Raw genomic sequence first — 25582 nt, 5'->3', positions numbered from 1 at the left:
AAACGGAGGGAAAACAGATTGTGGGGCGAGTCTGGCTGCTGTTGTCTCCTATCCCGCTATAGCGTTGGCCTCAACCTTAGCCCCGGATGGGAAAGGGGCCACAGCTTGGAGGCCAGGGGCAGTTGTCTGCAGGCACAGCTGGGACTTGACCTTGGGACCTCTCCATGTTCCCACAGCAGGGGCTCAGGGTATCCAGTATCCCTCTGGAGCTAATGGAGTTCTCCTGGGGGCAGCGGCTCTCTGAACCAGCTCACTGCCAAACCCCTGCGGCTGAAATCCCTGCCAGGCCTGAGCGCACAGGGGGAAAGCTCTCGTTTGCCACCCCTCCCGCGTGCGTTCCCCTCTCCTGACCTTTCCTGCAGGTGAGCCCATGTGGTCAGGACAGAACACCCGACACCCCTCTATCCGGAGATACAATTGCATCCTCCGCCTCAGGAGTGACTTCCCTCGGGCTGCAGCCTCACGGGCAACCGCTAGGGACGCACCTGCCCTCAAGGCAGGCTCTCCCTCCTCAGTCCAGACCCTGGAAAGCTTTCCTGCCCATCTCTTTGCCTCCTCCGAGGCCTCTACTGTCCAAGAGGCCAAAGAACCAGGGAGTTTTTCTTCTGTCCCTTGTGACCCCACTGGCCCTTGTTGCTGCTTCCTTGAGGGAAGGACTTCTGTTTATAATTCTTTGGATATAAAAGGAAATAACAGATTGTGGAAGGCTGGGGCTGGGCGGGAGGGGCAAAGGAGGGGGGTGGAGGATGGGAGGAGTGAGATCTTCAGCTGTGCTCTTGCCTCGCCACGACCTGGATCCCACCAAGTCTGCCAAAAGCCCAGGAAATGCCCATGAGTGCGGGGCGTGAGTGTGACAGGCAAAAGCTGCCGGGATGGGATGCGCCCTTGCTTCCCGACCACCCAGCAGAGGTCCCCTGCCGTTCCAGACCACTAGAGAGGCCTCCATTCCAAGGAAAGAGGTGCACAGCCCCTCCTGTCCTGGGGCCCTGACCTCCTCTACCCAGGTCACTTGTTATGTGTCTGGAAGGTTATTCTGTCCCTGGACGCCAGAGGGGATCTGGCTTTGTTCCTGGCCTGAACTGTCCCGGTGATGAAATAGAGCAGGCTTGCTAAAGCTACAGAATCTGCCTAAATGTCTCTGTGGCTGCGCTGCCGTCTGTGTGACCCTCTAGCACCTGAGAGGTCCAGGCACAGTGACAGAAGCCAAGTGATATCAAAATGGGAGGAGGGAGGAAGGAAGGAAGAGAAGAAAGGAGGAGATGGTTTTTCGTTTGCTTCCTAACCATCAGGAAAAAGGCTGAGAGTGGGGCCAGAGACTGACCCTGGAAGGTTGATGTCGGGGTGGGGTGGGGTGTGAGATTAGGGGAAAAGTCAAGGGAAGTCTTCGAGGGCCTCCCCCGCAGGGTGTCCCCAAAGGGCACCACATGCAAGCATTTCCCCCCATGGCTTCTGAGAATAGGCAGGTGAGTGGGGCAAGGACCTAGGAGAATGAAGGGAGGGGCCTGGAATACAGTCCCTGAGGAGGGGAGCCAGGGCCTGGGGAAGAGCGCCCCCCCAAGGGGACATGGTGGAAGTGAGTGGGCAGACAGGCCAGACTGGCGGGAAGGCTGCTTTCTGGAGTGTGGAGGAGAGCGGGACAGAGGGACACCCAGAGCCGGCTGCGAGCGGAGGCGAGGACGGCTGCCCTGCCCCTCACTGTCCCTCCGCAGCCACACGACTCAGAAGCAGGCTGCCTCCCTCAGGCCTGGCCCAGAGGGACACTGGGAGGGGATGGTTGGCAGAGGACTCATCTCTCAGCCACACTCTCGTGGATGCAGCTCTGGGCTCTGCGGAGGCTTCTGTGCCAGGTCCCAGGAGCCCAGCAGAGACTCCATCCTGGGCTTGGAGGGGGTCTGTCTCACACCCCCACTGGCCCGAGGCCTCCGCCAGGGTCAAAGCCACTGGGAGCTTCTCTGGCAGAGCAGCCAGTTTCCTATTTAGCGGCAGCTTTCCAGGCCCAAACGGCGGGTCCCTCATGGGAGCAGTTACCCTGAGCAAAGTCCCTGGAGCCCTCAGGGCAGGAAGAAAGTCCACTCCTGGGGCCTCTGGGTCTCTGGAAGTCACACAGCTGGTCCTGGGCTTCCCCTGGTGTGACCGGATTGGAAACTCCGGGGCTGGAGGAGGCTGGCGCCCTCAGGTTAGATGGAATCAGGTGGCCAGGTGGCCTGAGAAGAGTGTCCTGCTCCAAGCCTCAGCCAGAAGTGGGCGCCCCAGGCCTGGGACCCGCTGGGGGCTGAAGAAACGGCCCTGGGTCAGCTCACACCGCCGTTTCCCGCTCTCTGTGAACTTCCTCCTTCTTCCTCTTCATCCTGCAGAAACCGTGGAGGCCACAGAAGCAAGCGAAAGTGAACTGGGGCATGCCCTAGGCCAGGCTGGGGGCTGCTCACCAGAGGAGATCTGCAGGGAAAGGCAGGAGGAGGAGGAGGGGGCGGGAGAAAGGCAGGAGAGAGAAGCGAGCTGGGGTTAACATCCCAGAGGCCTCCGGGCCTGGGGAGTCACTGCCGCTCCCTGAAGCTGCCCAGGCCCTGCTAGACCTCTCGCACCGGCTGGGGGAGGGGACCCGCCACCAAACAATAGCCTCTTTGATACCTCAGTGTTTCCTGATCTCTGTGGAGCTGATGTCATTCCTCCAATTGGAGCCCGAGAGTCCAGGGTAGGAAGAGAAAGCCCCAGCCGTGGGCACCCCCACCCCCGCCTCGCCTCCTCACACACACACACACCTGTGGCTGGGAACAGGCAGCCAGCCGGCCCAGAGGGAGCTCTGGCTTGTTCCACCTCACACAGATTAGAGACGGGGGTTCCCACTCACTCCTTCCGATCACACAGACCGATGATTCAAGTGCGGAACTTTGGGGACCTTGAAGAAAGTCCCTCGTCCAACACGGCTTCTACTTTGATAACCTGGAACCGAGTCTGGAATTCCTCCCTTCCCTGACAGCCCCTGTCTGACCTCCTCAGCGAAATCTATAGGGGCCATAAGGTGCTTCCTTTGACAGCTCTGGGCAACGCAAATCCCCATCCTCCTCACGCAGAGACCAGGCAGCAGAGAGGTCTTTTAGCAAACAGGCTGTTTTATTGAGCACCTATGCTGGGCAAAGGGGTTGGGAGGTGAGAACATTAGGGTACAGATAAGGTTTCTTCTCTGGCACAAGTCAGTCTGAGATAGAGGCTGAGGCTGGACTTACCCCAGCTGGGCGTGTTGGCCCCTACCTCTAGCTGACACAGCCCTCATCACAGGGGCCCTCTGGTCTCTGCGGCTGTCAGGCTGGGCATGGAGGGGGGCTTCAGATCAGCTCTCAGTCTGTGAGTACCCGTTTCTCCAGACACTGGCTTATGTCTCCCCAGCCTCAACCACCCACAGATCCCTCCAGCTCATTTCTCGGCCCTTCCCCGGCCCCTGGGCCAACCCTGGAGGGAGCAGAAGTGTATTCAGTTCAGCTGCAGCAGAGCAGCTGGGTACAAAGGACGGTACCCTGCATGGAGGTCGGGCCTGTGTCCTGGCCTGGTTTGAATCACTTCTCTTTCCAGGAAGAACACTGGAGCAGCCCAGACACCGCGAGGAAGGGGTGTGGAATAGGGAAGCAGAAGTTCTGTCCTTGCCCCAGCCCCGCTTGCAGTAGAGACTGCAGAGGATGCCCCAGGCCCCACGTGCTAGGCACACCTGCAAAGTGTTTCCATGGCATTTGAGAAGCCTGGCAGGCCCAGGTGGGTGGCTCTCTGGATAGTTCCACAGATCTGGCCAATCTTGCTCCTTTGGACATACTTGCCTCGTGTTTCTCCAGGCAGAGCAGAGGGCCCAGGTGGCAAGCCCTTACCAAGCACAGTGGCCACGGTGGAGCGGCTCCTGTCAGGATTCGCCTCTCCCTCCCGCCTCAGTGTCCTGGTAATACAGCTAATGACTGTAATTCATAGGTGCAATGCATTTCCAATGGCCCAGCTGGGTGGGCAGGAAGCCCAGCCTGAGTCAGCATGGGTAGGTAGACTGGTTATTTAATCGCCCGCTTTCCAGCACCATCCACACACCCACCCTCCTGCAGTATATATAGAGAGCAGAGAGCAATCTCTAGGGTATATATAGACAGAGCCGAGACACAACTACTATATTTCTAGATCTATCCACTGCACCTATCTCCGGATCCCTCCCGTGACAAACCTAGAGAGAGACAGGAATCTTAACTGGGGCTTAGGTGGCCTGGGTTCTATTCTTGGCTCTGACGCTGGCATGCTGTGTCACCCTAAGCAAGTGACTGTACCTCTCTGGGCCTTCATTTCCTCATTTCAGTGTTTAACACTTAGATCCCAAAGCCAAGGGACTGAAAGGGTACTCAGAATCCCAACCTGCTTAGCAAGAAGGGAGGGAGAGCCCGTGGGTTTTCTTGTTATCAGTAATTGTGATGCATACGCTTTCTTGGCTGGGGTTGGGGGGTGCGGTATATATCAGGGGTACTATTGATAAAACATCCCCACCATTACAGGAAAGGCATCTGGGGAGGAATCAGCAGGCACAACAAATTTGATCTGGGGAAGGAATTCACAGCTAAAACAAGCCAGGCACGTGCCTTTGACCATCACACCCCCAGCCCCAACCCCATGGTCTCTGGTCCCAGGGTGCATAGATCTTCGTCCCTCCCCACCCTACCTGCCCTCCAATGCCCGCTTTCTTAAAAACAGCACAAATGTAGCTCCTGAGGTGACGGTACCTCCCTGCATCCCTTTGGGAAAGATAAGAACTTGCTGACTTCTCCCCGTGCTGTCAGGGGGGTGGGGCTGGGGGAGGAACTGGGAACCACTCCTCACAGAGAAGGAGGGCCAAATACAGCCACTCACAAGCTGGGCTGGGGCTGCGACCTGGCTCCCTAGGGGTGTCTGAAAGCCAGGTCTTTGTTTCCAAGGTGGGGTGGGGTGTATTAAGGGGACCCCGGGCATTCTGCTCAGGTCTTTGATCCAAAGTGTCTGGTTGTCCTCAGTCCCTACCAGGGCCCGCAGGATCGTCACTGCAAGGTGCACGACTCCAAGCCCTGGAGGCAGCCTGGGCTCTATTGGTGGTCCCCGGGCCAGCCCTGGCGGTGGAGAGACAAGGGGCGGAAAACCCCATCCCATTTCAGTGTCCCTCCTGCTGTGGGCTTCCCTCCTCCACCCTCAGACTCCCTCTGCCCCACCAGCGGGATCCTGCGGCCCCGTTTGCCCGGGCTGTGGTCTCTGTCCCCCTGTCTTCATCTCTTCACACTGGGCAGAGTGCTCCTGCACTCGCTGGAGGGCTCCCTGGCGGAGGGAGAAGTCAGGTCCTGATAAACCTCCTCTTGCTACTTCTACTTGAGGGGAAAGGGTCTGAACATTTGAAATGGGCAGGGGCCGGGAGTCTCAATGAAGCCAGTGGACCCACACCTGGGGGCACTCCCCGCTCATCTGTGCTCACGGTGGAAATCACCCCACCCACTCTGCAGCTTCCCCCTCCGACCTCGACCTCAATATCCATGCCCGTAGCTCAGGAGGGGCTAAGAATGTGAAAAACAGTCCCCCAAACCCAGAATAGGGAGGACAGGGAGGTGAACGCTGGACCAACGCCTGCTATCTCACGGTTGGCTGCATCTGACTGCAAGCTGTTGGCCCTGGTTTCTTTCCCATCCTCCTCTCTAGCCTTTCCCCAGCTCAGGTCCAAGATGGTCTGGGGTATGGGACAGATAAGATCCTCTGGCCGTCAGCTTTGAGTCTTGCCAACTCACAGGGCATCATCTCCAGCCACCAGGAGGTTCCCCAGCCTCCCCGATGACCCCTTCCCTTATCCCTCACCCCCACCCCTCTCTTGGAGGACCCCGCAGACACCCTCCAGGGCCCTCCAATTCTGGCACCTTCAGCAAAAATGGGGCAGTGGGTCAGAGACCGCTTGCATGGTGGAGGAACCAAGAGGAAAGAGGAACTTCGAGCTGGCTAGAAACTAAGATGAGGCCAAAGCTAGGGCTCCAGGCTTGCAGACCACAAACTCCTAGGTGTCTCAAATTTTGGCAAAGTCCTTCACCAGAGTGGGTGGCAGTGGGGGTTAGAAGGGTAGGAAGATATTTACAACTGTTAGGACAAGCCAGGAATTCTTTGACCAACAAAAAAGGGATATATTCCTTCCCATCCCCTCCCCATCCCCTCCTCTTCCCAGCAGAGCAGCCTCCAGCAAGGCACTCCCAGCTTCACTCAGTCCCACCCCCACCTCAGGTAAAGGGCAGAAGAGAAATGACCCAGTGAGGAGGGGGGCCCTCACGCCTGCAGAACAATGCTGAGCCGTCCACCCCCCTCCCCAGCTCCCCTTAGCACCGCGCTTCAGTAATTAAAATATGAATTCACCTTCCCTCCCCGAGCCATTCATCACAGCGAAGGGAAGCAGCTGCGGCTTAGGAGACCGGATTTGGGGGATTAGCTCGGGCGGTGGAGCAGACACACCAGGAGAAAGAATTAAAAAGGAAAGGAGTGAATTGGGTTTTCTCTCCCCACCTCCTCCCCGCTCCCTCTCCCTCCTGCTGCCTTGGAGCCTCACACCCCACCCCTTCCCCCAAAGCCTGGCCTCTGTAGGTTTCTGGGAACTGTAGTCTCCATCACTGTGTTGACAAACAGGCAGGCCAGGGGTGGGTGGCGGCACAAACTACAGATCCCAGGACTTCTGCCCGGAGTTGGCAGCAGCAGAGCTGGGCACAGGCTTCTAGTCTGGGAGAAGCCCAGTTCTCCTTGGAGATTAACTCCTTCTTGGCCTGCTTGGGACCAAGTTCTAGCCTCTGGCCTGGAATCTGGAGTCAAGGTCCCCTCTGCCTTTGATGGCTTGCCCAGGCCAGCCCCGCTTTGTTTCTTGCTTGCCCACCCAGAGAGGAAGCTCCCCCCACTTTTCAAAACTGCAAGGGCAGCCTCGATTTTACCAGTGGTTCTGAAGGACTTGTGGGTCATGGCCACAGAACATGTAGTCTTGAATTGTCTTTATGCCCTGGTTTCTAGGGTCTTCCAGGCCTGCTTGGCTGCAGCTGGCCCACCCCAAGGGTCATCACAAGCATGACTGGGGTCATTAGTGTGACAGGGTGATGTGGTGGTCCAGGCTGTCAGTGCCAGAAGGGCCCCCAGGGGTCAAACTTTGGTGCTATCCCCTTTTAAAGATGGGACAGAGATTTTCTGACAGTCCTTGCATTTAGAAAGCAGAGTTTTAGCAGTCCAACTCCATTTCCCCTAAAAATGGGACGAATACAGCCAGAGAGATTCACTTGAATCTCAGCGGTGTTAAACACGGGCCCGCTCTCCCAAGGGAGGCCTTATGCTGGGAATCTCTGAAGGCTGTGAAAAAGACTTAGATTGCTCAGAATATTTTAGGCTTCAGCTGTCTGCAGGCAGGGGACAGGACAGACGCAGCCCTCTGATCTGTGAATCCTCCGGGAGAGGGCACGAGGCCAGCTTGCCTATTCAATTCAGTTCCACAATTATGCGAAATACATAATTGCATATCTCCTCCAGGCCTGCCCTGCTGGCAGTGGCCAAGAGACGGACAAGAGAAAGGAGATGCAACTCTGCAGCCCCAGAAGTACCGCAGGCCCGGCTCGGCAAGGTGAGACTGTCTCAGGTGAGCTCCTGAATTGTGGGCTTGCTCTTGATCCCTGCAACAAACGGCTTCTACCCTATCCCCCTGCTCTCCCAGCTCACAGTGTGTTCAACATTTACCCAGCAACCCCTACTGAGAGCCTGACCTTGTCTTGCTGGAGCTTCAGGGAGCCATAAGAATCCTTGAAGGGGTCATCTGTCCCTTTCTTCCCAGGCCCAGCCCAGTGCCAGGGCTTTCCTGGCAAATTGCGTAATCAGATCCCTGGGGGGTTCAGTTATAGGCAGGAAGGGGGCCTTTTCACTTAGGAGATGGGGAGCGAGAAGCCAGTCAGGTGCCTGGATGTGCTCAGGGCAGAGTAAGGCATAGGACAGGTTCATTCTGAGCAGGGGGCAGCTGGACGAGGGGGGTGCTTAGCCACCTCTGCGCTCTGGGCAAGAGAACCCAGAGGGAAAGTGGGAAACCCTGACAACTTCTCATCCCTTTCTTGCATCATCTACGCTGGGGCGAGAGGGGAAGTGGCTTGCTGAGACACAGCAAAAACCCAGCTGGCTCGGGCTTTCTCTTTGCTTCTCCTATTGTTTTGATTCCACCCCCCCCCCCCCCGGCTCTGCTCCTGCTGGAAAAGGAAAACCCACGATGGGTGATGGAGAAAAGGTGATTAGAGTTGGACCATGGGGCCAGTTTGGGGACATACATCCAGTGCAGACCTGGTGAGAGGCAGCTCTAGTGTGAGCGCATCCCAACTTCCAGCACGATGTGGCAAGAGCACTGAATCAAGTCCCAGCACTGCCCCTTTTTAACCATGTGAACTCGGGCCAGTTTCTTATACCTCGGATTTCCCATAAGTAAAATGGGATAATAATAACCTTTTTCATAAGGATTGTTTCCAAGATTAAATGAGTTAGCACAGCTAAGATGGATTAGAATCATGCCTGGTACATAGCAGGTATTAGGTGAATGTTGGCCAGGGAAATTGAGGGCTCGAAACATTGTAAGTAACTTGCCTCCTGATTCTGAACACCAAATACAGTACTTTGATTCTTTAGTGGTCTTAGACAGACCAGGGGCTGGAAGGGGAGGGGAGGCAAGGGTGATTCTTCTGCTGCTCCAGCCAGACTGCTTCCTTTCCATCTGTTGGAGTCTTCCAGGGTGGCCGAGATGGAGTTAGGCATGGGGAGCCAGGCAAGATGAGTGACAGGCAGGAGAGAACGGGGAGGGCAGGTACCATTCACAGACCCAGAAGGAGGGAGGCAAATGCCTGGACAGGGCAGCAGGCCAGGAGTGAGGGACCCTGGGCTCCGACTTGCAGCCCATGGGGAGCGGCTGCTTTCCTAGTTTCACTCTGTTGAATTTCCTCTCCCTAGCCTGAGCTCGCTCATGTCAGCCACTGAGAAGTCCCGAAATCTCTCTTACACAGGAAAAGGCTGAGGATTCCGAGCTCACCACAGAGAAGTCAGCAAGGCCAAGAAGCACAGGCTGTCCTGGAGGCACTGAGCAAAGGCCCGAAAGCTGTGTGGTCCAGTGCCCCTGACTCCAGCCGCCAAATCTCTGAGCGCAAGACAGGCCTCAGTGACTTGGCAAGGGGGAAAGGAAGGGATTCAGAAACCCCAGTGCCCCTGAACGTCTCCCTCCATCCTCAGGTAGACTCTCCCTCTGGAATCCCTCGTCCAGTCTGTTCATTTCAGAGTGAGAGACCAGGTTCAGAGAAGGGAATTGACTTGGCCCAGGTCACACAGCCTAGCCCCAGACCCCAGGTTACCAGATCCCCAGCATGCCAGTCCCCAAGCAGAGCCCCCTACTGGTGTCCCCTTTGCGGCTGCCTCCAAGCCTGTTCCGAGGGGAGACGCTGCTGCGGCAGGAGAAGGAGCAGGCCCCTCACTGTAGCCCATGGCTTTTAGCCCTACATGAATTTGGAACAGTAATCACATAGGAATGAAAAGCCATAGGCCACAGCAGAGCTGAGGGGTTCCAGCAGCAGGAATCTCAAAAGCAAGCAGGGAGCTGGGGGTACCTGGGGAGTCTGCACTCACCTCACCGACCCCACCCACATACCCACACTGCCTCCCCTGAAGCACTGGGCCCCCCAGGTCACATCCCCCCACCACCTGCCCAGGGCCCCAGAAGCATTAAAGCCACCCCAGTAATGAGTTTCCAGTTCTTGCCCTACAAAGGCCCCACACAATGAGCCTCACTCCGGGGTTTAAGGAGGGGTGGCTTCCTGGCCATAAAGGACCTCCTCGAATTTCCTTAATTAGCCTCCAGCCCCCTGCCCAGGGTCCTTAACTACCTCCTCCTCTTTAGAATAAGGCCGGATCTTTTCAATGCTACTGCAGGGTGCCCAGGACCAGTCCCATATTAGACTCTCTCCTTACAAAGCTTAACCCTTTCCAGTCCAGGAAGCAAAGCAGGCAAACGGGGGGCCTGCCTTTTCTTTAGCAGAGTGAACAAATTTCTCAAGCACTCCCAAGGCTGGGAGCTGGCCGGCACTTCCTCAACTCGTCCTGGTGGCCACCAACTGCGTCCATTTTTGCGTGGTGCACAAAACGAGGGGCGGATCTCTGTCTTCAGACCTAAGTGGAGGCAGGAAAAGCGCCTGACCTTGGAATCCTCACCAGCTGAGGGCAGCTAGCTTTGGAGTCGTCCCTGGGTGATGCTGTGGGAGGGGGTTCTCAGCGCTCTGCCTCTCTCCTAGGCAGGATATGGTGGCTAGCACAAGCATCCCCAGGACTAGGCTGAAGAGCTGCATCAAGGTGAACCAAGGTCTCAGGACCCTGGAAAAGATGTGCTCTAAGCACAAGGACATCTCTTCACTCCTTGTCCCTGGATGGGTCAGTAGTGGGCATGCATCAGCCTTGAAGGAGAGGAGTGCAAGGAACTCCAGTTTCAGGGAAGCCCCAGGGGATTCAGCTCCCCAAGCCTGGCCTTGACTTCTCTGAGACCCACACCCCCCACACCCCCCAGAATGGACCAGGTCAGACCCTGTCTCTGCCAGGGAGCAGCTGCAACCCCACCTCAGTCCTCCACCCAGCCTCAGGGGCAGGCTCACTGGCTCTCTGCAGGACCCGGGCCCGAGGGACCTCCTTCAACTGGGCGCCCTACTCTCCCCCAGAATAGCACACAGCGCACGCACATCTACACACACACCCCAGTCCTGCCCAATCTTGGGGCCAAACTCCCCCCCCTGAACTTTGGGTCATCAGCCTTAACCCCAGAAGCCTCTGGTTTTCCCTCCCTTCCTCTCCCCTGGGCCCCCAAGTCCCAGACTCAAGACCTGCAAAACATTGCGGGCCCCAAACAGAATGACCACAGTCCCCTCCCAAGGGACACTGGGCTACGGAGTGGGGCCCAGGGGGCAGCTCACCTGGTGGGCCCTTCGAGGCCCCCTCTCCCTCCAGTCTCCCTGACAATTCCCGCAGAGCCACTTCCTGCCTTGTGGGCAGCCACTCACTCCTCCACTTGCCCCTAGAAGCTCCAGGCCCAGCCCCGTGAGGGCAAGCCTCCTCCCCCTTCCCGCCCACCGCTGGCCGGGTCTGAGCTGTGCCCAGCTCCACTTGACTCACTGGCGAAGACCTGACCGCCCCTCCCCCAGCCCAGTGGCCGGTGGGCGTGCAGGCAGGCGGGGGAGGTCAGGTACTCCTTCAGCCTTGACTTGGGCCTGGGTAACAAAGGTCTCATTGAGCCTCTGGCTGTCTGGTCGCTGAAGCACAAACCTCTTGTATCTACTTGCTTTTGATCTCACTCCCTCTGAACCAGCCATGTATTACTCCCGTCCCCCTGCCGGGCTATTGCTGTGGAGGGGCTGTTTTGTCTCCTCCCTCCCGCCCCATCTCCTTTCTCTCCTTCCTTCCCCTGCTGCTCCCCTCCAGCTTTTTTATGGTTTAATTTTTGGCAGGAGACCTGAGGCGGCTCCCTGGAGGCCCCTTCTCCTGCCCGACTGCCCCTCCCCGCTTCTGCAGCCCTCGCTCCTCTCCAAGCTCACCCCCCAACTCTGTGTTCCTCTGCATCCACTGCTCCCACTCTTGTCCGTCTTTCTGTTTCAAAGATCCTCAGACCGGCTCAAGTCGGGCCCCTCCACCCACCCTCAACTGGACTTCCCTTGGATTCCTGGCACAGCTGGTGATCCAGTCCTGGCTTCCTGGCCCTGGGCTCAGGAAAGGCTCAGCCCTTGGCCTGCTTGCCAGCCCCAGCCCACCTGACAAGCCCCAAGGAATTTCCAGAAGGGGGGGGTCTCTCCCCACCGCGTTTCTGGGGCCAGAAGGACTGGAGGTTGAGGGGAAAGACAGCTATCAAGTCTCAGGTAACGGCCTGTCCAGAGCTCCTCGGAATGTGGAGGAAGGGGAAAGAGGTCACTAGGCCTCACCTCCTCTTCTGCTCCCTCCAGTCCTGAGGATCTGCTTTCTAGTGAAAAGCCACTGCTTGGTGAGAACCCCAAGGATTCACCCTCCTCAAGCTAGGGCCACCCCGCTATTCCTGTCTCCTCTGTGACTACCTCCCAACCTTCCGCAGCGCTGCTCGGGGCGAGGCCTGGGTGCGGCCCAGGCAGCACAAGGAGCAGTGCGTATGGGCCACCTCATGGGCTGCCTCACAGGCCACTGGGAGTTCTCTCTGGCTTCCCTGGCCCTGTTCTCCAAGATGGGCCACTCCAGGGAAAGAGACAGTCACGCTTGAGGTCTGAGCTCCCCTCAGAAATGCCAACAGATGCTAAGAATTCCCATGCTAGACTCCAGAAAGCTCTGCCAGCTGCCCCTGCCTACCACCTGTGGCCGCCTCTCCACCGCTGGAGTTCCCAGCCCTCCCTGGCCCCCAGGTGCTCCCACTCAGCCGAGCGGAGGGTTTGTGAAACCTCTCCTGCCCCGACAGAGGCCTCATTCTTCCTGCTGCTGGCTCTCATTGTCCCTTATGACTCCACACATTCTTGGGCCTCTAATGAGAAGCGGAGACAGCCACCAGCCCTTCCAGCCCTGCTCCTCTTGTCAACACAGCCTGGGCCCAGCCGCCAGCCTGTGGCAGGAGTTGGGGGAGGGAGGCGCACGGGGGGAGGGGGGCATGCGGGCATCCAAGAGAGGGGAAAAGAAGGCTGGAGACAGAACAGAGGGAGGGAGGAGACGAAACTGGGAGAAACAGAACAGAGCCGCTAAGAGAAATTGTGAAAGGGGAAAGGCGGTGATAGCAAATGGAAACATAAGAGAAATTACGTTGGAAAAAACAGGAAAGGAACTAATATTTTACTGAGTGAAAACTATGTGTCATGCACGTACTAGGCCTCTGTTATTTATAATCATCCGGTTAATGCAAACACTATTATTATTGGCCCCATTTGGTAGATGAGAAAACTGAGGCTTGCAGAGGCTGGGTGGGCATTTTTGCTTTTAGAGAAGACGGCGGGAGAAGGCTGAGAGAGAGAAAGGAGAGAGCTGGGAAAGGAAGAATGCTGACGAAGGAAAGTGGAGGGCTGCAGTGGAAAACATGCAGAATGGGAGGAAGCAGAGAGGGATGGGGGAGCCGGCTGTCAGCTAGAGAGCAGACCTGAGGGATCCCTGACCTCCTGCTGGTCCCCTCAGGGTGATCTGCCTGACCCAAGAGTAGACACTCCAAGGGCCCTGCAGGTGTGCCGTCCCCTCTCCAGTAATAAGTCCCTTGATGCCCACACCTGCTGGAGAACAGAGGTCCAGCCTGGAAACTGAAGGCTTTCACTGGCGAATAGCCTGCAGCAACTCCCTTTCTGGCAGCCCCCAGCACCACCATTCCCTTTGAGGGCACACAGTCACTCTGATTCTCAGCCTACATCGTGGCACTCAGGCTGGAGAGGGTTCCAGCTGAAGGTAAACCGGATGAGGAGAGGAGTGGAGGCGGGGCTAGTGAGCCATTTGCCCTCCAGAGGAGAGAAAGCCACAGAAGTAAGGGGCGGGGGGGGGGGTACAGACTGGACTCAGACCCAGAAAAGACTGACGAACTAGAATGCTCCAGTACACTCCCCACCACCAGAGGAAACCAAACACCAGGTGTCCAACCACTGCTCAGACTACAGCCAGATACACAGTAGGTGCTCAAGAAAAGGTAAGCATGGAAGGGGTTCTTACCCCTGGAAGGAAGTTAGAGCAAACCTAATGTCCCATTGACTCCAAGACAACGAATCGACATTGGAGCTGACTTCTCCTCTTGGAACTTTTTCATAGACTTTAGGGGGTGCTTAGAGCCCAGCAGCCTGCCTCTTTGCCCGTGGCGGGAACAAACCAGGACATGAGGAAGGTACTGAACAGGAGGCACTCACTCTGACCATCCCACACACTCTCACCTGGAGGAGAGTAAACCAGAAGCATATCCATGATTCTAAGGATGTTGGCTGATCGATATAGGTACAGATTTGTTGAATGAATGAATGATGAAGCTTGGAAGCAAAGGCAAGAGACCTAGGTTGTCCCATATCTCAGGCTTGGCGAGCCTGGGGCTCCCTCATGCCTCTACTCTCTGGGAAGAGGGTTCTTGTTGCGGGGCAGGTTGTGGTCACCCTGGCATCTAACTCCACCCACCACGGGAGTGAAATACTGCTGACACTTCAGAAGAGCCTCAGTGGTTTGATTTTGCCACCTCTGCCCTGAAAAGGCCTCCAGATTTGGAGCTGGGATGCGTCTGTGGGTACAGGCCCCGACCCAGAACTGCTCTGGGGGAAGACTAGTTCTAGGTAGACCAGGCAGCCTCCCATATACTGTTCTCCAGACCTGAGCCAGACCAGCAGTGTGCTTGCTACCAAGAGCAGGCTGACAATTCTATTTCTATACCCCGAGGTAGTAGCCATCCCCATGGCTCAAATTTCTTCTGTCCCCCAGCTCTGGTTCTACTCCAGAGTATGATCAGCTCAGGTTCCCTCTCAGTCACTGATTTGGGAGCCCCCCACAACCCAGGGTCGGGAGGAAGGATGTTGCTCCACTGACTAAGAAAGCAGAGCGGTCAGGCATGAATTTTCTTTTTCCCAAGGGCTTTCTCTAGTTGTCTCAGGAGCCTCAGTTCTGGGCCTTCTCAGGCAGAGGGAGCGCCCCACCTGACAGGGTCCATGGGCTCTTAGGAAAGGCGAAGGAGACCTGGTGATAGTCTTGGGCAATCAAGGCAGAGAGAGTCTAGGGAAGGAGAGAGCAGGGGCAGAAGCTGGGGGGTGGGTCTCTACAGGCTGGACCCTTCCAGCCCCTGCGTCTGATCTCTACTCAGCTCCACGGCTGGTTGTGAGAGGGAGAACACAGGGAAGCACTTATGTCACCAGGATCCAGCCTTCCCAAGCACAGGACCTGGGCCACAGTTTTGCCCCTGAGAGCAGTCAGGCTGTTAAAAAAGAATACAATAATGGGTCATTCGCAAACTCACCTGCATTTCAACCTGAGCAGTTCATGAACATCAAAAGGTTCTAATGCCTCGCCCAGGCCCTGTTCCTCCCCCTTCTCCTTTCCTCCCATGCCCTCCTCAACTCACATAGGGTGATGGTGGTCCAGCCTAGAGAATTCCACAGCTGGGCACTCCCAAGCCCCTGTGGAGTACCTCTCAGAGGAGGAGGCAGGCAGAGATAAACAGTGGGGAAAAAGTCTGCAGGCAGCCCTTCATTTTGCAAACACGCACTGAGCACATACGGACAGGCAGTGTGCTGGACACCGGGAGACAGCACTGGCAAAGGCACAGCCACCAAGCGGGCAGTCCACTGGGAAGACAGGCCCAGATGTGTATGTGCATGACTGCATTCAGAGCAGTCCCACCGCCCTGCGCGTGGTCTCTCCCACCACCCAGAGCCTTCACACTGCCTTTTCTGGGAATAAAATGAACTTAGCCCTCCCTAATTTGATGGATATTCTCGTGTGTGTGTGTGTGTGTGTGTGTGTGTGTGTGTGTGTTTGTGGAGGGGTATGAGCAGGGGAGCCCTTCTGAGTCTCAGAGGGTGCCCAACACCACTGCCTGGAAGTGCTGCCTGCTGGCTGGCTGGCTGTGTGTGTGTGTGTGTGTGTGTGAGAGAGAGAGAGAGAGAGAGAGAGAGAGAGAGAGAGAGAGAGAGAGAGAGAGAGAGATCTTCCTCTTTCTCCTGACTGTGACAGGCCCCATGGGGAGGTGGGAAGCTGGAACTGAGTGACTGAGATAGAAGCTATTCCCAGCCCCAAGCCGCAGCTGGGTCCTTCTGGAGGAGGAAAGCGGGGTTTGCAGGCCACCAAAACTGCTCCCCAAGGGGGCTTCTTAGAGGATAATCAATTCAGAGCTCTCCAGTCCTGGGGCTCCCATCCCAGCTTCTAAAGAACCAAATTTCTCTCCAAAGTTAGCTTCTTAAGGCTTAAGTTGGGCTAACTTGTTCACTGGCAGATGAAGCGACACTGAAAAGCCACCAGGAAAAAGTAAAATCAAACCTGAAGAAGAATTTGTTAATGAGGGTTGGGAGAGCAGGATGCTAGTGCTTCCAAAGCAAGGCTGTGGAATGTCGGTCAGGAAGGGAGGGCTCTCCCTGGGGCCCCCAGGCGCCCTCTCCTGACCAGTTTGGTAGAGGCAGGGGCTGGTGGCCAGCTGGGTTCCCTAGGGGCATCCAGCCATGGACCCTTTCTCAGGAAAGGGAGCAGCTATCCTCTCCATAGCTGTCTCCCCTGCCCCCACCCAGACCAGCGTTCCTGTTCCCTGGCCGGCCTCCAGCTCCAGCCCCTCTTAGGATGCAAGTGCCCTACGGCTGAGGAGGGAGGTGGGAGGAGGACCCAGGGCCAAGAGTTGATGGTTTTGCCCAAGGAAATGGCTTCTCTAGCCTCCCAAGCTGGCTCCTGAGGACTTCTGCCCCAGGGGTACCCAACACCTCTGCTTTTCCCGTCTTAGTGCCAAACAAATGCACAGGTGTCACAAAGTCCTGATCCCTGCCTCATTTATAGCCCCGTCCCCATCCCACCCCATACCACGGGGTAAAGGAAAGCAGGGAGGCACCCAAAGCGGGTTTCTCCCCGCCGGGAGAGGGAGACTCGGCTACCTCCTGAACCAGGGCTCTAGCTCCTTCTCATACTCCTCCGCACCCCACCCCCCGCCCCAATCCCACCAGCAGCAAAAACCTTTAAAGGGAACAAAGACAATGGGGGCGGAGCTGGGGGGCTTCCCTTTGGCGAATCTGGGGCGGCAGGTTGACGCAGCCCGCGGCTGGTCAGCGCCGACTTTCAGGTGAGTGCCTGAACCCGCATCCTGGAGTCCGCCCAAGCCTCAAGATCCCCTCATCGCCCAGTCAAACCCCCCGGAGAAGAGACCGGTCCTCCTCAGCCGATCGGTCCTCAACCCGGCCCAGGGGTTTGCAGCACTTTCTGCCTATTTGTTTTCGCTCAGTACTCACAGTTCGGATGCTAAGCCGTCTCCTCTCTTGCACTCACTTCCTTTGTCTCTCTCCCTCTCTCCCTTTTGCAATCTCTCTCTCTCTCTTCACTCCTTGTCTGATTCTCTGCTGTAGCTTCCAGTGGAGAAAAATAATTATTCTTCTCAATGGGTTCGCACGGGGCGCACGCACACACACGCGCGCGCACACACACATACACACACGCACACACCGCCGTGGTACCCAATCAATGCACAAATCTTCGGGGCCCCTTTAACCTCTGCGGTTGCTCCGGGAGTTAATTATGAAGCCTATTTCGGCGCAGCATAAATATGCATTAAGGTATGAAATGACAACCGATGCTCTTGAACTTCAGGGAATTGGCATTTAGACAGACTTCGTCTAGCCGCCTCCCATTCCCTCCATAGCCCCACCAGCCACCTCCTCAGCCTCGCGCCTTCCACCGGATCGCAGTGGCCACCGCGAGCTCCCACCCTGGGGCCAGGGGGCAACGTCGCGGCGTCGGCGCCACTCTCAGAGCCCGCAGACCCCCCTGGCGCGCCCCCTGCGGTCCGGGCAGATCCTCGGCGGGAGGTTCCACTCACCCCACGCCCGCAGGCCGGGCCCAGGCCCGCGCCGCCCCCCCGCGCAGTGACTGTCTGTGAACAAACTCCGAGCTCAGTCCTTTGAGAAGCTGGCGAGAGCGGGACGGCTACCTGCTCGCGCGCCCGAGTTCCGGACCAAGCGAGAAAGACCCGGGACGCGATTCAACTCCCTTTCGGGCAAAGCCGCCTGGCGCCCTCGGGTCCCGCCGCCCCCGGCCGGTCCCGACCCGCACACGCAGGCCTGCATTTGCACACGCGCGCGCGCACAGGCACGCACCCGCGCACACACAGAGGCACACACTCGCGCACAGACACTCCCGCGCGCGCTCACGCCCGCACACACTCAGGATTATAACAAAGGGAGAGGGGGCAGCGCTACCTTACTTTTCTTCTCTTCTCCTCTCTTTGGCAGCCCCCCAGCACCGGGGCCAGCTTGCCCGGCCCTCTCCCCCCACCCCCCACTCCGCGCCCCCCGACGGCAGCGGGCGGGCGGCATTCCGGAGCAGCGCGTCCGAGCCGCAACTTCGCGCCCAGGCGCCCGCGCCTCGCAGCCCGGCGGGCGGGAGACAAAAGCTGCGGCGGCGCCGGAGGCCGCGCGGCCAAGGTGTGCTCGCTAATTGTCAGGAAATGTGTGTGTGCGCGCCGGGAGCCGAGAGCCGGGAGCCGAGAGCCGGGAGCCGGCAGGGGCGGGGAGGGGGCGGCCGGAGGGAGGGGGAGAGGAGAAGAGGAGACCCCCCCCCATCCCAGCCCCCGCCACTCGCCAGCGCCCGGCACCCGAACCGGGATTAGAGAATAAATTATCTGCTCTCTTCTCATTGGGCTGCGGCTGAGGACGCCGTCGGCGGCTCGGGGCTGGGAGCTCGCCCGGCTCTTTGCATTCACCGCACAGCTCCGGCTCGCCTCGCTTCGCGGGGGCCGAGAGCCCAGGGCCTTGGCTCCAGACGCCGGAGGACACCAGCCGGCTGGCCGCGCCACCCCTCCCCCGCCAGCCGGCTTGGCCTGACCCTTCTCCCCTCCCAATTCTGGCTGGTGTCTGGGGGCGGAGAGACCCAGGAAAAGAAGCCCAGAGGGTGGCGATCTCAGAGTTCCTCTGCCCTCTCTTGTTTCGCCTCCTCCCCAAGAAGGAGAAAGGCCAGGGCAGCTGGGGTCAATTACCTGAGTCAAGCCCACCTCAGAGAGGGCTTTGAGAGCTCTCGGAGAGGATCCCTTCGGTGTCCAAGGCCCCTGACTTGGGGCCATCTCCTGCCCTCCACACAACAGCAATGACACAGAGGAGCTGCCACTCAGCCTCTTTGCTTTCTCCTCTCTCTGGCTCCATCAGCTCCCCATTTCCTGGGCCTTCCGTTGGTCCACCTGGGAAGACAACTCATTAACTGCCTGCAAAGCAGTTCCCTGCCAAGAATTCATTCATTCATTCATTCATTCATTCTTTCAAGCAAGCAAGCAATGTTCAGGGCCACCACCCCTGTGTTGATGTGAACTAGGCACCGGGAATACAGAGGAGGAGATTCAGATGAGACAGTCATGTAAGAAAAAAAAAAAAAAAAAAGAACTACAACTGTGTGAGAGGTGTTATACCAAGACATAGGCAAGTTTTGAACCCAAATGTAGGAGTGACTAACCAGACATTCCTTCAACAAATAATTCAGCCTTTCTTAAGTGCTAGTCTCTGTGCTGTGCATTCGAGATACACAGGTGAACTGACGGGCTTCGTGCCCACTCCCCTGGAGCTGACAGTCTGGTGGACAAGATGGATACTGACTGGTGTGATATGAGCTAATCAGGAGACATTGCGGGTGGGGTGGGGTGGTGTGGTGAATAGCAGGGCATTTACGATTCTTAATCTACTCTGGGGAGTCCAGAAAGGCTTCTCTGAGGAAATGAGATCTAAGTGGAGGTCTGAAGGATGAAAAAGAGACAGCTAGGTGAGGATGGGGTGGGAGGGGAAACGGAAGAGCTCTGGGCAAAAGAGACTTGTAGAAAGGCCTTGATCTGCTGGTAACAGGCCCTTCAGAGGGCAGGTAAACGTCCACCTTGCAGAGAAAGCGGTGGGCCTGGGAAGGCTCAGACCACAACCACACAGGCTAATATTTTGAAAGAGGCTCAGGTGTGTGTTGTTCTTTCTCATTCTGGGCCAACCCCACACCATACCCCCATTTTACCTTGAGTAACTGTCTGTTGCAACTAGACCAAGTCTGTGCCTGCTAAAGACAACCTTGAAATAAAGAACTTAAATGGCAATATCCCTGCTTCAGCTTATCACTTCCCAGCCGCCTGTACCACACTGTTTACTGCATCAGTCAGTGACCCTTGGCCCTCATACGGGGAAGCTGTCCATAGGACGCCCCTAGACGTCCTTCCATGTGCTGGGATTGTATGATTTCCAAGAACTTCTGCACTTATTGTCCCTAGATTCTCTCAACAGCCTTTTGAGTTAAGTTTATTGGACAGTGAAGCTTATCCCCATTGGACAGATAGGGAAACCGAGAGTCAGAAAGGGACAGTGTCCTGCCTAAGTGTCATATACAAATTCCATGGTCAAGCAGTGTTTGTGAAGTTTCTATGAGACCTTAAGTATTTGCCACTCACCCCTCCCCCTGCCCCCAGCTCCTGGGTGAACCTCCTGAGAGTAGGGGCTAGAGTGATCCCCTGCCTCTGCCTCCGTAATAGCCTTCAGCACCTAGGACAGGGCTCTGCACACCCAAGCTCTTGGGCAACCCTGTTGAGTGAGCGGCTGTGGTGAAGGGAGGGAAAGGATGAAACGGCAGATTGGGAACATGTTATAGCGGAAACTGTGTGGGCTTTGGACTCAAACATACCTCAGTTGGAATTACCACTGTTACCAACACATGCTGTGCACTTTACTTAGCCTTTCTGAGCCACAGTTCCTTCGTCTTCCAAAGAGGATTCACAGAACCCACCTGAGGAGGCTATTGTGAAGATTAAGTGAAATTAGATGTATGTGGAATATTTATGGAAAAATACCAAAACATTGGTAACAGCAGTCACTTCTGGAAAAGGGATCTGAGTGGATGGGACACAGGAGTAAGTAGAGAAGCTCACTTTTCATGGTTTACCCTCCAGTAGTTGTGATACTGTATCCTGTGTGTGTATTACCTACCCAAATTGAATGAAGTATTTTAATGAGATAATATGTGAAGCAACACAATGACAACAAAATTGTCATTCTTTACACATTTGTTGAAGTGAGTTGAGTTTTGCAGTCTGAAACAGCAAGATTGTCATCAAGGAAAACCACGGAGTCTCTTTCAGAAAGTGACTCTGGCCTGAAGGTTTGCACACTGTCCTGTCTACAGGCAAAGGTGAAGATGTCTAACCGGGTGAGCTATTTTGCAGCCCAGAAGTTTTGTAGTTCAAACCCTCAATCACAGAGGGAACCAGCATCCCAGCAGGCTTATTGTTCCACTCAGAGATCAAGTCCCTGGAAGAAACAGGAGATGGCTGGAGATGGAGCAAGGGTGATGGGGAGGAAAGGCCAGGAGGTCTGGACAGCCTCTCAGCAGGCCCCACTCTGTCTAGAGAGGATAGGGCAGGAAGGACTCCTCGACCTGCCTCCTAGTGTTGCTCTTCTAAGGCTTAGCGGGCGAGCTACCTGCCCGGGCACCCTGTGGCCCCCGGGGAAAGCTGAGAGCAGCAGGTGCAGAGCCTAAGGAGGGGAGTGGGCTTTCTCCTGTTACCTTCCAGGTATTGAGGTCCCAGACAAGACAGGGCAGCCATTCATCCACCAGCACAAAGAGACACTCTCTCAGGCACATGGAGACCAGGCCAGGTCACCTCAGACACTGGGGCATAACATCAGTGGGAACTTTAGAGGCCTCTTAGAAAAAGCTTTGGACTCATATCTCGTGGTCCTGGGGGAGGGGTTGGGACAGGAGGGAAGCATTTTGTGGGATATTCTGGGGAAGCAAAGACAGAGACAGTGGCCCCGGCCCTAATGAAACAAAGAGTAGGCAAACAGGATCAGAATGGCTAGAAAAATAGGAGTCAAAAGAAATAGAAATCATTCATTCGGGTGGAACAGCAGCTAAGGGGAAAAGGAAGGGATGCCAAAGACCCAGGGTGGGAAGGGCCATCTTCCATCTAGGGGAAGGAGGTGGTTGCTCTTTTTTCTGCTCTGAGTTTCCAGAGAAGGGCCTGCAATGAGGGTGCTGGGTTTTAGTCTGGGGTCGGGGCTGGGGGACAGGGATGTCATGCAGCTCCAATCTTGGACAGGTCACCTTCCTATCCCCACCTTTGCCTGCTGTCCACACCTTGCTAATTAAGGCAAAACAAACTACACTCTAGCTCCTGGTCAGTCTTAAATACAGGACTGATTTTCATCAGAAGGGACAAGGTGCAACTATTTCCATATTAAGCGATCATAGGTATTTAGAGCTGACCATCATCCACAGGATTCTGAGCACCTACTGCATGCAGTGCTCGGGGTTATGGCCTGCTGCTTTTACAGTCACTATTACATCAAATTTATGCAGTTTTAATCAATGAATATGCCATGCGCCTGGTACAGCATTGGACATCTCAGGGAAACGAGAATTCATTTCATTCATCCTTTTCTTCATATTTGCCAGCTAAATACTCAAGACTGCATGTAGCTTTAACTGACCACTGACTTTCCTCAATGACAGTGTCAGAACTTGCCCCATCGTGTCTCTTATCACAAAGTCCTAGCCTCTTACACCGTCCATAATCCCATAGACTAGGCTCCCCAAACCACTCTGCACAGCCACTAGTCGAATCCCATCCTCCACCTCTCCCCCCTGCCCCAAACCTTTCCCCTGTATCCTCTGGAATTCAGTCTGCCACCAGCCAGTTTTTCCTTTTGCACTGCACATATCTCAGGGTCTGCAGAACTACTTCCAACTATTTCTCCTTCCTCCTGCAGAAACTCCTGCGTCTTTGATATGAAGGGGGTTAGACCCCATCACTTGCTCCCTTTTTGCCATCTCCACCCACTTACACGATCAGACCCTAAACCTGGCCCTCACCAATATCTGCACCTCCAGTAACCTCATTTCAAGGCATCCCAGTCACTGATGCCTCCTATCCTTCCAGTTAACCTTCTTTGGGACCCCCACTCAAACTGTTCTTTGATCTCATGTGACCTAATCCACTAAATAAGATTTTACTGAACACCACGCTCTGCATGTGAGCACCTATCCCCATCTAGCTTAATTTCCATGGTTCACTACTATGATCTCTCGCTTACAAACACCCTCATCTTCCTTGTCTGTCTTTCCCTCCATTGTACCTATCTGGCAAAACCCCAGTCCTGGTTACACCCAGCTAGCCGCCTACCTTCACCTGTACCCAAGCAGTGGAACGTTATTAAAGAAAATCACACAGCCACGCTCATGGATCGTTCTCACTTTAAACTTAGGACTTTAAACCTCAAAGGAGCGCTCAGCTCTACCCAGCAGCCTTCTTCCTTTCCATGGGGTGTTCATCTTCCCTCCTCCTCAAAGGACTGTTTCATACCGCCTCTTTCTCTTCTCTCTCTTCAAACCTCCAGCACTAGCCCTCCATATGACTCTGCAGTATTCTTCACTGATACAATAAATACAAAGAAGGTGCAAAGAAATGAGAACTATTTCATCTTCCCACCACCAAGTCTACCCAGCCACCTGCATGATCTCTACTCCTATTCTCTGTCATCCCTGCAGTTACTTTTTTGGCGGGGGAGGTGGGAGGGGGAGGTAATTAGGTTTATTTATTATCATTTTTAATTTAACAGAGGTACTGGGGTCGAACCCATGACCTCGTGCATGCTGAGCCACACCCTCTCCCCACCATGTTGTCCCTGCAGTTACATCAGGTGAAGAGGCTCTGTTCTTGTGTAGGGCCAGTTCCCCCATGATCACACTGGGCCCCATCCACTCTTGCTTCTTCCATGACTTTGCTCTGAGCAATCACCCCCTCTTTCTCCTGATCTCCTTAAATCATACCCACTAACATAATAATATGCCTTAATATTGCCCATCTTAAAAAAAAAGCCTTCTCTTGACCTTTACATCTTTTTTCAGGTAAGGCCTTATTTCTTTGTTATTTTATAGCAAAACTCAAAACTGTTCTGTGTAATTACTCTAGGCTCCCTTCCTTACATTCTCTCCTCAACCCCCTCCAGCTTGGCGTCTGTCTCCACCGCCTGCTGACATCTCTCTTGTCAAGGTCATCAGCAACCTCCTCCCTTTTTGTTGCTTTTTTGCAATTTATTTCTTACCAAATCCAAAAGCCAAACAAAGCTGTCTGCCTTGACCTGTCATCAGTGCGCGACACAACTGACTACTCTCTCCTCCTTGAAACACTCTCCTCCTTTGAAACACCCCTGTACCCCTCCCACCTCGCACCTCGCTGGCCACGCCCTTGCCTCGTGAAGCCCTCTCCCCTGAGCCCCAGGTCAGCTTATCCACACGCCCACTTGAACTCTCCACTTCGATGCTATATGAGGTTCCTACGGCTGCTGTAACAAAGTACCACAAACTGGGTGGCTTAAAACAACAGAAATTCGCTATCTCAAAGTTCTGGAGACGGGAAGTCCAAGAGCAAGGTGCTGGCAGGGCCATGCTCCCTGGGAACCCTCTGGGGCAGGCTTCTTCCTTGCCACTTCCAGCTTCTGGTGGCCCCACACATTCCTTGGGTTACAGCAGCATCTCCCCAATCTCTGCCCCCATCTTCACATGACTGTGTTCCCTCTGTATCTGTGTCTTCACGTGGTGTTTTCCTCTGTGTGGGTGAATCCCAAAGTGTTCTCTTCTTATAAAGACACTGGTTATACTGGATTCGGGTCACCCTAATGACTTCATCTTAACTTATTATAGCTGCAAAGACTCTGTTTCCAAATAAGATCACATTCATGGGTATTGGGGATTCGGTTTTTAACATATCTTTTTAGGGAAACACAAGTCAACCCAACAGCACAAGTCAGATGTCTTCCAGGCTTTTCAAACCTAACGTGTTCACAGTGGAAATCTTGATTTCTATACCTCTTGCCCCAAACCTGCTTCTCCTCCACTTTTCCCCATCTCAACTTACAGATTAACAGTTAACAGCAGTTCTGTCCAAAAACCCAGAGAACATTCTTGATTCCTCTCTTTTCCTTGCCCTCTACACCTACAAGATGTACATCAGCAAGATCCATTGCCCAAAGCCAAGCCCTGCTCCCTGTCTTCCCTGCTTCCCCTTGAGTCTAGTAGTCGCCCCTTTCTCCGGGACCGTGCACCCGCCTCCTGGCTGCTCTCCCTGCTTCACTCCTCCTTTCCATCTTGGTCTACTTTCCTTCTAAATACTGGAGCGATTGTTTTAAAGCATAAATCAGATCACATCCCTCCCACTGCTTAAAACCTTCCAAAGACTTCTTACTGGAATTAGAATAAAATCCAAGCTTCTTAACTTGGCTTATGAGGTTTTGTATGATCCGACCCCTCGTTTCTCATTTCCTACAACTCTCCCCTACACTTGCCTCCTCTCTACCGTGCAAGCCTCCTTCTGTCTCCCTTGGAATTTCCAAACTTGTTCCTGCCTCAGGGCTTTGCACTTGCTGTTCCTTTTGCCGGGAACACCCTTCCCCCATCTTGGCACAAACAACTTTTTCTCTCATTCCAATTATATCTCGGAGAAAAATCCCCAACTGCAGCAGATACCCTCTATCCCTTTACTCTTTTTTTTTTTAAGATCATAACTTTATTACCATCTGAGATTATTTTGTTTGCTGGTTTCTGTGTTTACTACCTGATTCTCCTATTGGACTGCAAATGTCATAAAGGCAGAGGTTTAATCTATCTTTGTCACTGCTGAATCCCCAGCACTACAACAAAACCAGTGCACAGTGTGTGCTCCATGTTCATTAAATAAACGTACTACTGTATGCCAGGCACCGTATTCAGGTCTGGGTATTCAGTGATTAGCAAGAAACAAAATCTGTTCCTTTTCTAAGACCTAGACAGTGACCACCCCCCTGAGGAGCACATCACAGAGACAATCAGCTCCTGGCCAACTTCTTAGCAACACAATCTCTGAGGATTTCTATCCTCAGAGATGGATGGCTCTCCAGCC

The 25582-nt window shown here is 55.1% G+C and overlaps 1 protein-coding gene across 2 annotated transcripts; it reads right to left on the bottom strand.

Moving 5' to 3' along the window:
• Positions 1-747: 747 nt before the first annotated feature.
• BLACAT1 (BLACAT1 overlapping LEMD1 locus) lies at positions 748-17024 on the bottom strand. Of its 2 annotated transcripts, none has more exons than XM_072948360.1 (2): positions 16929-17024; positions 748-2436 (listed from the first exon to the last, which is right to left on the bottom strand). In XM_072948360.1, the coding sequence occupies exon 2, from the start codon at positions 2396-2398 to the stop codon at positions 2297-2299; it is 102 nt and encodes a 33-aa protein (XP_072804461.1). In that variant the 5' UTR covers positions 2399-2436; positions 16929-17024; the 3' UTR covers positions 748-2296. The 2 variants fall into 2 exon arrangements, with proteins under 2 accessions (XP_072804461.1, XP_072804462.1); XM_072948361.1 differs by lacking the exon at positions 16929-17024 and adding an exon at positions 6373-7775.
• Between the last annotated feature and the right edge of the window lie 8558 nt (positions 17025-25582).

The sequence above is a fragment of the Vicugna pacos genome, chromosome 23 (genome assembly GCF_048564905.1).
Source record: "Vicugna pacos chromosome 23, VicPac4, whole genome shotgun sequence".
Taxonomy (NCBI): Eukaryota; Metazoa; Chordata; class Mammalia; order Artiodactyla; family Camelidae; genus Vicugna; species Vicugna pacos.
Note: the sequence above shows the minus strand (reverse complement) of the source record. Positions and strands in the feature narration are given on the sequence as shown.